This window comes from Lottia gigantea (assembly GCF_000327385.1).
Source record: "Lottia gigantea unplaced genomic scaffold LOTGIsca_54, whole genome shotgun sequence".
NCBI lineage: Eukaryota > Metazoa > Mollusca > Gastropoda > Lottiidae > Lottia > Lottia gigantea.
The window spans coordinates 1,713,951-1,724,433 of record NW_008709848.1 but is presented as its reverse complement, the minus strand read 5'-3'; the positions used below and the strand labels follow the sequence as shown (position 1 = coordinate 1,724,433).

At 35.0% G+C, this 10,483-nt stretch overlaps 1 protein-coding gene across 1 annotated transcript; it reads right to left on the bottom strand.

The window, feature by feature from the left end:
* Positions 1 to 1,260: 1,260 nt before the first annotated feature.
* LOTGIDRAFT_126486 (hypothetical protein) lies at positions 1,261 to 2,120 on the bottom strand (the record flags this gene model as incomplete). Its single annotated transcript, XM_009062974.1, has 3 exons — positions 1,261 to 1,440; positions 1,552 to 1,647; positions 1,968 to 2,120. Coding segments are annotated over 3 exons (429 nt in total), but the record flags the coding sequence as incomplete, so codon positions are not given.
* Between the last annotated feature and the right edge of the window lie 8,363 nt (positions 2,121 to 10,483).

Sequence of the window (10,483 nt, the reverse complement as noted above, 5' to 3'; positions counted from 1 at the left end):
AGCAGGTGACATCATTATTATACATAAAGTAAGATTTAAAATACTCAAGGGTAATTTAAAGAAGGCATTTGTTTCCTTTCAATATCACTGATAAACTCTCAATAATTTGGCAGTAATCAAGTCATGTTTTGATACACGCTGTGGTCTGTACATTGTATTTCTTATCTCCCTTAATTGTAACTGGGAGTTAGGCTGTTTGCGAGTTTTTCCGAAAGAAGACTTTTGGTTTGCGTTATTTGGACTCACTCCACTAATTCATTTGCCATCTCTTCCAATGTTAAAACACGAAATTCAACCTTCTACAACTTTTTCCAGAAACCTCGTTGAAAGCTTCCCAATATGTGAAATGAAAGCCTGACCATTCCTTTATATCTCCTGAAAAATTCAATATATTATGATGACTATGAGCTACTAAAATTGAAAGTAGACTACAACCGGTTATACTCATAGCTAGTGTTTGGCACTTCACAAAACGACTATTTCCGCCTTTAGATCTCTCATCATCTCACCAAATCTTAAAGATAATGCAATTTCAGACATCAAATTTCAAATCTAGACCAAAATTACTCCAAAAAAGACATGCAAAAACCCCAAAAGGGAGAGAGAAAGCAGATTTCTAAAAATAGCCTGGACTACACAAAGATAGGCATGCAAAAACCCCAAAAGGGAGAGATATAGGAGATTTCTAAAAATAGCCTGGACTACAGTCGTATACAATCATTTGCATAAAATGTTTTAGTGGAGTGAGTCTATTTGTATATCATAAGAGAAGTTACTATAGTAACGACAGCATACATGTATATCTCACAGAAGGACCACACAGGCGTGAATTTATGATCTGTATAGTTTTATTGTGGTCTGTATTCCTCATATACAATGTTGCCTCCCTTTACATGAAACTTGTATGATTGCTAACATGTGTTTCCTAATGCTGCAGACGAGTTACTGATATCACTGTGGTCCGAGCGTTGTCTCCCCTTGTCTACACCAGAGTTTTGCCGATGTCTGCACGTTGTTTCGCAACAAGATACACCAGTTGCTGGACAAAGCTAGTTGAAATTGGTGGACATAACTAGTTGATATTGCTGGACAGAACTAGTTGATATTGCTGGACAAAGCTAGTTGAAATTGGTGGACAGAACTAGTTGATATTGCTGGACAGAACTAGTTGATATTGCTGGACAAAGCTAGTTGAAATTGGTGGACAGAACTAGTTGATATTGCTGGACAAAGCTAGTTAATATTGCTGGACAAAGCTAGTTAATATTGCTGGACAAAGCTAATTGATATTGCTTGACAGAACTTGTTGATATTGCTTGACAGAGGTAGTTGATATTGCTTGACAGAGGTAGTTGATATTGCTGGACAGAACTTGTTGATATTGCTTGACAGAACTTGTTGATATTGCTGGACAAAGCTAGTTGAAATTGGTGGACAGAACTAGTTGATATTGCTTGACAGAACTTGTTGATATTGCTGGACAAAGCTAGTTGAAATTGGTGGACAGAACTAGTTGATATTGCTGGACAGAACTAGTTGATATTGCTGGACAGAACTAGTTGATATTGCTGGACAGAACTTGTTGATATTGCTGGACAAAGCTAGTTGAAATTGGTGGACAGAACTAGTTGATATTGCTGGACAGAACTAGTTGATATTGCTGGACAGAACTAGTTGATATTGCTGGACAGAACTTGTTGATATTGCTGGACAGAACTAATTGATATTGCTGGACAAAGCCATTTAATATTGCTGGACAAAGCTAATTGATATTGCTGGGCAGAACTAGTTGATATTGCTTGACAGAACTTGTTGATATATTGCTTGACAGAACTTGTTGATATTGCTTGACAGAACTAGTTGATATTGCTGGACAGAGCTAGCTGATATTGCTTGACAGAACTTGTTGATATTGCTGGACAGAGCTAGTTGATATTGCTTGACAGAACTTGTTGATATTGCTGGACAGGGCTAGTTGATATTGCTGGACAGAACCTGTTGATATTGCTTGACAGAATTAGTTGATATTGGTGGACATAGCTAGTTGATATTGCTGGACAGAACTGGTTGATATTGCTTGACAGAGGTAGTTGATATTGCTGGACAGAGCTAGACAGAACTTGTTGATATTGCTTGACAGAACTTGTTGATATTGCTGGGCAGAACTATTTGATATTGCTGGACAGAACTTGTTGATATTGCTTGACAGAACTTGTTGATATTGCTTGACAGAACTAGTTGATATTGCTGGACTACTGGACAGAACTAGTTGATATTGCTTGACAGAACTTGCTGATATTGCTGGACAGAACTAGTTGATATTGCTGGACAGAACTAGTTGATATTGCTTGACAGAACTTGTTGATATTGCTGGACAGAACTTGTTGATATTGATTGACAGACAAAGAAATATTGTTTGACCAAAGCTATTGTTTAATCGGCTGTCATCATTCAAAAAATGCGAGGAGAGCAGGGAAATAAACATCAAGCCCCAGTATATCAAATTAATAAAAAGCCAAAACGATATTGATTGCCCAAGATTCTTATATAGTTGATGATAGTTATAAAGTTGAATTAATGCGTATTTCGTGACTCTCTGGTGAATAATAATTCCTCTATTTTTTTTTATCATTCTTCGTTTCTTATCCATCTCCGTCAGTTTATTCTTTATATTGACTAGAACTCAGCAACGTGTCCAGTCCCACAGGCGTCATTATGGAATGAAAATACCATTTCCTATTAAAAGTGGCATGGATAGAGTATCACCAATTTCCACTTAACGTAATTTGATGGCCATTGGTATTTTCTATGGCACAACTTTAGGATAATTTCATCTTAGAAATTAACTGGCAGTGAACTCTGACGTCTCTGAATATGAAAACTGACTATAATCTTAATGAAGTGACCTCGTTACATCTCATGCCTCTGAACAGGGCGAAGCGGTCAATTTCGTGCTAGGGAATGATTAAGGGTGGCTGTTCTTGGTGATATTCAGATCGTAAACGGATCCAGCTTTTAGCTTTCCCGAAAACCTCTTCCTCCTGCCCCACTACATCGGGTTGTAATCTTCGGTATCTCAATTAAAAGCCAAATACTGTAAAACGCAAATCTCAAATTCATTTAAGTGTTAATTTTACAACCACAAAGATGGCTGCTTATCTTTACTACCAATTTTTGCAATTTCTTTGGAAGACATTTCTTCTTATGGTGGTATTATCATATTTGTGATTCATATTTATTACGATTTGGAGCCTTCAAGTGGTCAATAAAAGCTAAAAGAATCGCCAATATTGATAAGGTTCTATATAAAGAGATGGAGGAAGTTGATAGAAACCGTCAGAAAATATCAGAAACTGATAGAATCATGAATACCATTCCATAAAGACTTGTCACAATATTGTCATAAAATCTGAGTTCTTCTCCGTCTAATCAAAGCGTTTCTCAGATAAAAATAAGATAAGGAAATTATGACATCTTCCTTCATTTGCAGGAAATGTTTGGTTTGTCGATGAAAAGCCAACAGTTTGGATTAATTGGGTATTGAAATTTATTCTACGTGAAAACTATCCAATATGGTGATTCTCAGTTAATTACTGATTCACATTGAGATTCACATTTTTCATGGTGCCAGTTTCTTTACATTAGATACATCAATAGATTGCACACCGTTCTCTTTGATTGTAGGTTACGGGTAATTATGGAATTATTCCACAAACATGATTGATGTCTTCCACGATGAACCCATTCATAACTTCCTGTCTGTTAAATCTGGGGTGTTTGTCGGTGTACTGTTAAAAAGATAATTGATGGGGTTTTTTTCGTCGTACTATTAAACATCTTATAAGTTTGAGTGAATGGAGTTTGTGGATTAATGGTTAGAAATCGAGTTTTTGTTCGAATTTGTATTAAAAGTAATTTTACAATCTATTGTAAGTACTATTCATTAATAGCAGTAAACAATCTAGAGGAACCTTATTATTATACAATTGCTGGTTCTATTTAGTATCTTCTAGTCCGGTAGTTGAAATGCACCCTTTCCTTTGACACTTAGGTGTGGAATCGTAATATTTAGTTTTTCTTTGCGTCTTGTTATCTCATTATTTGTACAGGCCGAGGTGGTTCAGTAAGAGTAAACAATCTTGTGTCATAAGTTAATTTGTAAACAAAAACAAGTTTATTTTACAAGGAAAACAACAAATTTTTGTGAGTTTTTATGAGATTTTCGTCTTGAAAAAGAATGAAGAAAAATACCAGTAGCGTCAATATTTGAACAACGGTTAGCGTCTTGTTCTAGGAGTGACATCATTATGTCCATCATATCTTCACGTGTGATGGAGGTCAAATGTGGTCGTTTACTAAGGATTCACCAGCTATCGTTTTTTCACCAGTCTTTAATAAAAAAAATTGAATAAGTACTAGGGTTTATGAATAAAACGTACACAAAAAAATATAGGCATTGGACGTATTCAGATGGAAATGGATTGAAATGGATTATACGCCAAGTTGCCCTGCCTTTTAGGACAGGCAAATTTTCTTAAGATATAACGTTTTGTCCTGTTCGTTTAGAGCTCCTTTTTGTCTCACGCAACTATGTACCTTCCCTCATTTAAAAGACAATAATGAAACCCACACCAATGAAAGAGGGCAAGCAGGATGAAAAAAGAGCTTTCTCTAAGTAATCTGCAACAAAATGCGAATCATCAGCTCTGATCTTTATTTTAACTTAACATTTATCATGTGTTTTTGTTATTTTTTTCTTTTCAAAATGATAATCCTAGACAATAAATGAACTAATTTCTTGACAATTTTAATAAATCTCGCACTATATAAAGAAAACCGCAGAAATAAATCAAATGGATGCACTTGCGGTTTACATTACAGTACGAAAATTGCAAGGTCACTCTCATTTATGAAAAACGTTTGGTTAGTTGTAACTTCTAAATCACAGTAGAGAAGCCAAAACAAGTTGCGATATTCTTCAATTGTTGTTGCTGTGGGCGATTTTAACTCTTTCATATTTACGGTTTCACACATCTTAGATATGCCTCTTGTAATTTGTAACTGCCTCTGTCTTTAAAATATTCTCACTCTATATAAATGTACATGTAGTAATGATATTTGAATATATTTTACAGTATTTAGAATATTTTCAAAAATCACCAAAGATTCTGTTGTTTCTGTATTGTTCTGTGGCGTTTTTGTCAATTTTGTCTTGTCTGTTAATGAAGTAGTCATAAAGGCAAACGACTTATTGCATTTCATCGAAGTCGAAGTCATCATATCGAAAAATTGACTGAATGGGCACTGATTCCAATATCTCGGGTCCACTACCAGATTTAAATTAGCAATAAAGGGAAATTCAATTTTTCGGTCGTTGATCCTCTCAGTTCCACTAAATCTAGCAGTTGGACACAGTTACCAGCAGCCGTTGAAATTCTAGTTTCAATCTGAGATTTGAGCACATTGCACATACACACACACTTCTTTGCATTGACTATTATTTCCATGTTTGTCCTGTATGTCGTCTGCAGTTTTTTACATATATGTTAAATTGTTATCCCATTTTATACAAAGACTTAATCATGCAATCGGTATAATTGTAGTAGAATTAAATCTGCGAGTAAATGAAGTATTAAAGAGATTATGAAAGGCATTATGAGATCTAAAGAGCTTTTATCAAGTCTAGAATATACAATATACTTAATATAATTTAATCTATCTTCAGCTTTCTAATCTTTTCTTACAACATCCCACTGTTAAACCATTACCTCCAGCAGACTTCAACAAAAAACCGTTCTCTTGTAGACGGTAATTATCTCAACATTAAAACTTATTGTACCACACTGATCAAGGGATTTGCTCGTCTATTCTCTGAGATTTGAAATTTAATGAACGAAAGGCGGGTTTACGCTACTTCTCTGCTTATGAATTGGATAACAAAGGCAGGCAATGTCATGCATTGTACAATATGACAATTGCAGGAACAGTGGCATAAATCTATTAGTTTTCTAGTTTAAACCATAAGAAGCTGATACTGGACACATTGGACTATATTCATGCGGCTTACCGTCCACCTGTGTCACATATAGGTGAAGACGGTTGGGAATCTGAAGGTACTATGTGAAATCTTTGCCGGTAAATGGTGCAACAACAGAAAAAATGGATATATATTTCAATCGATTTAAAACAGACAACAAATTGATATTTTAAATCCGAAAAAGTTAAAGGTATCACATAAGGTTAAATGTATGTTTTTTTAGAGGAATGAGTGTCTTTGTCTTAAAAACATAGAAAAAAAAATCTTCGTTATATTTAACTTGCCTATTTATATCTTAAGATTAGGTCATAAATCTGTTTTTTTTACTTACTATAATGGTGTGTTTTTACGTTTATTTCTTGTGGAATACTGTTGGCGTACGTGTATATATCACACAGTACTTTTTGGGTGGACACCGATTAGTTATTTACAATTTTGCAGTACCATTATTTACTACATAACTCTGTGCTTAAATTGCATTAACTAAATCGTTAAAACACAAATAATGGCGTAATAGTATTTACCGTTTCTTATACCAGTTTCATGCCAGAAACTCTACCAGAAAAGAACCTCCAACCCAAACGGTGGCTCAACGAGATGAGTGGGGGGTCCATAGACTTAAGCGGGTTTGAGCTCCCCCACCCCCCTTTCAGGTTTTTTCAAACAAACATGCTATCCTACAGTCTGAGAACCCTCTGTAATTTAATGCCTGTTAATGAAAGGTTTGAATATTTTCAGTTTGTAGTTAATGCTATTTAATGCATTTATATATTGTTGGTTGCTTAGTTTGATTATAATTTAGTACAATTCTTTTTTTAATTTCGTAATTTTTTTCTGGAGGTCGGAGCCTCTTAGGGTCCGTGGACTGAGATCAACCAGTCTCTCTATGATAGTTGGGCTAATGAATACAAATTACCCTTTTTAAAAATAATAATGAATACGATCTAGCTACTTTAAATGACTGGGAAATGGCTATAACGAAGTATTAAAATCCCTTTATCGAGTCCGAAGAAATTTGCCATTAAAATCATCATGCATCGAATATTTCTATGAAGTTTGTTCCACTTGTGTTCTAGAGAACAATCTGGCAGCAATCAACCAAATGAAGCCAATTCATTCTAATATGAAATCTTTCTATATGATAATTTGTGATAAAAGCCCTGATATTTGAATGTATTAACTCATTATTATTTGACAGACTGATTTTGACATGAAACTTCTTGACGCTTTTTACGTTCATAACACGAAAGCTTTTTGTATAATTGACTGCTGCGATATTTACATAAAAATAGAGTGTCAGATTAGTATGCAAATTGAACATATCCGCTAGAGACATAATCAAGAGCAGTAACTCTTGTTCCAGAAGATGCTTTATTCCATAGATAATATGAATATGATTAAAGATGGCAGTCGGAAGAACTCTATTATTAATTGTCGCTTGCTCACCAGAGCCACGTTATGAGTTTGTCTGTGGAATCATCAACTAACAATCATTAACCCTTTTAGTGTTACTTCCGATAAAACATCTTGTGTTTCAACCAAAATTCCATGCTGTCACTTCCGGTCTATTTTAATAGCAGATGATATCATAATATGTCCCTTTTATGCGTTTGCTGTTTTTAAGCATCGTTCATCAAATATTATTACTGATTTTGTACTTCATTCAAGAATGCGTACAAAAATGAAATTTGATGTTGTAATTTCCGACGAAAATGCTCAATTACTTAATTGTTACATAACACTTCTATTCAGTTTATTATTCTAATTTCGGTTAACAGAAAGTTGATGCTGGAATAAAACATAACAAATAACATTAAACGGGGCGATTTTAGTCTTATACTTTGTGGTACATTTAAACATATTGAAGGAGGACAATGGTGCCATGAAAAATTTTGCCAGGACAGTCGCCTCTATTTTGTTCTTTGTTTCAAAGAACATCGAACACTATTTTTAAATATAGTTAATGAAACACATTTAAGCGTATACGTTAAAAATCGAGCCAATTTTAGCTACTGTGTACCTTGTCACCAGTCGCCATGCGTCGCTGAATTTATTTTCCTTTCTCCCCAATTTGGCGCGTGCCGTTAGCATTCTACGTCTTTAAAGATCAGAAGACAGGTGCAGAACGAGTTATTATATTACTTTATCATAATACAGTCAGTTTTACCCGCTCCCCTCCTCCAGTTTCTTTATACTTTTTTTCTTTCAATAGTTAATGTCCTTAGAATGATATATAATCATTCACGATCCCGGCACATTCAACGTGTTTTGTATAGCTTCTCTATGAAGCGTAGTATTATGTCGAGCTCGGGGTCTTCCTTTATGTTTTGGGGTTTCAATTAAGGGCTTTCTTCTATTCTTATCACCTTTTTCACCTGCCGATCTTGTAAAATTGACACACGTCCGCCACGTGTCTGAAGGTATGTTCAATGTACGATAAAGATGTACATAGATCATAAACTGGTGGGGTACACAATAAGGCTTTCTCACCGATAGAATCTTTCACTAATTGAATAGTGGCCATTCGCCTGAAACCGTACATTGCGTGCTATGTTTGATTGAGCTGGAGGCAGCCATATGTTAATTTGATTAGAGAAGTCAATGATATTTGATAACGAATAGAAAAGAAAATACTTTTTACTATTTTGCGTGGTTAATCATCTGTAAATAAAGAAATATTGAAGACTAATTAACAACAAATTAAATTAACAAATTGGCGCAGTTATCATTTCTTGGTGCACGCTGTTCGTGATGTATGTTATCATTAAAGTTTTTGAATGGCATTCACCGATTGTGAGTGCGATATATAGACACAGCTTTATGGAACAACAATCACTGGTTAAAGATTTTTATGCAACGTTTCGACGTGTTTCCCCCGTCGTCCTCAGGCACATAATGAGCAGAAGTGCCCATCACTTCTTCTCATTATGTGCCTGAGGACGACGGGGGTTTGCCCATCATTTCTTCTCATTATGTGCCTGAGGACGACGGGGGAACACGTCGAAACGTTGCATAAAAAACTTTAACCGGTGATTGTTGTTCCATAAAGCTGTGTCTATATATGTCATCATTGTTTTGTACTGTTAAAGGATTAAATAAAAGAAATCCCAAGGCGTTAAAGAGAACTGAAGCTTCGTTAGTTGGTGCGCTTTTAGTCTACAGGCGTGTGAAATTAAAGGGATCTCGAATATATCAGTTTCCTCGTGTTATCAGTCGATACAATGATGCGGATAAAGAAGGAAAGGTCAATGCCACCAAGTTTGGCAAATCAATCTTGTTGACTATAGATGTTATTCCTTTTACTGCCCCTTACTATTGCATGCACCCAAAAAAACATAACAGCGGTTATCGTAGAGGTGACAAAGATATTGATGAAAAGCCCAAAATTTTATACAAATATACATTTACATATACCACACATCATTCTTGTTAACATTGAAAGATTTAAAATTTGGTTACCTAAGCAAAAAAAAGTCGTACGTTAAAAAATTGACCTGGTTTGATTAACCTGGAAAGATTAAGATTATCAAGAGTTGCTGTATCTTGAATGTTATAATGAATTATTGAACAGTTCTTCACAGTGAAAATATCCCATTCCTGACAACCAATACTTTCCTCCTAGCAAAACATCTGCTGGCATTTAAGGCGTGAAGCGGAGACGTATTGGTATTACTGTTGATGAAACGGGCTAATTGGAAAAATAAAAAAATGGAAATATAGAGATCATCAAATATTTATGAAGAATTGTGGCTGGCTTTTCCAAGTGAATGGTTTGTACACGGGTATAATTGTATAAAGCTTCAATCTCATGAAAAATTCATAGCTTATTATTAACGCCGAGTTTTCTTTGGCACTTTGAATTCCGTTGGTGTCGATATGGAGATCCTAACCCCTAATAAAACTGGAGATTAAAATGTGTCTAACCACATTCCACATTTATAAATGCAGTTTTGTTTATTTTTCAACTACAAGATGTGTATTTATGACATATTTTATCCGGATCTAGAACCGCAATAAAAATGAATACAATCGACATCGAAATATCAGAACTTTCATGTGAGTGGGATGGGGCAACTTACAGATTTATTTTGCCCTGTTCAAAATTCCCAAAACACATACCATTCCAATTAAAAATGTTAATCAAGCGAAAATGTGCTGATCTACGCCTAGAATTTTTTATTATTGGGTCAATATCCATACCTACATCGTTCCTATCAAGGTTCAAGGTCGATAATGTACGCAGTTCATATCCGATGCTGTGTAAAAGAGACAATCAAGGCAAAACAAAATACACGTGTCCCCTGAGAGAAATCATGCCCTGAATTATACTACTCTGTAAAATCGCCAGCTATAATTCTCTCTCCATTATTTAGATAGTTCCTGTTTACAGTGGGAAATTTTCTGTTCAATTTAACTTCATCAGGGTAGTTGACACCATGCATGTAA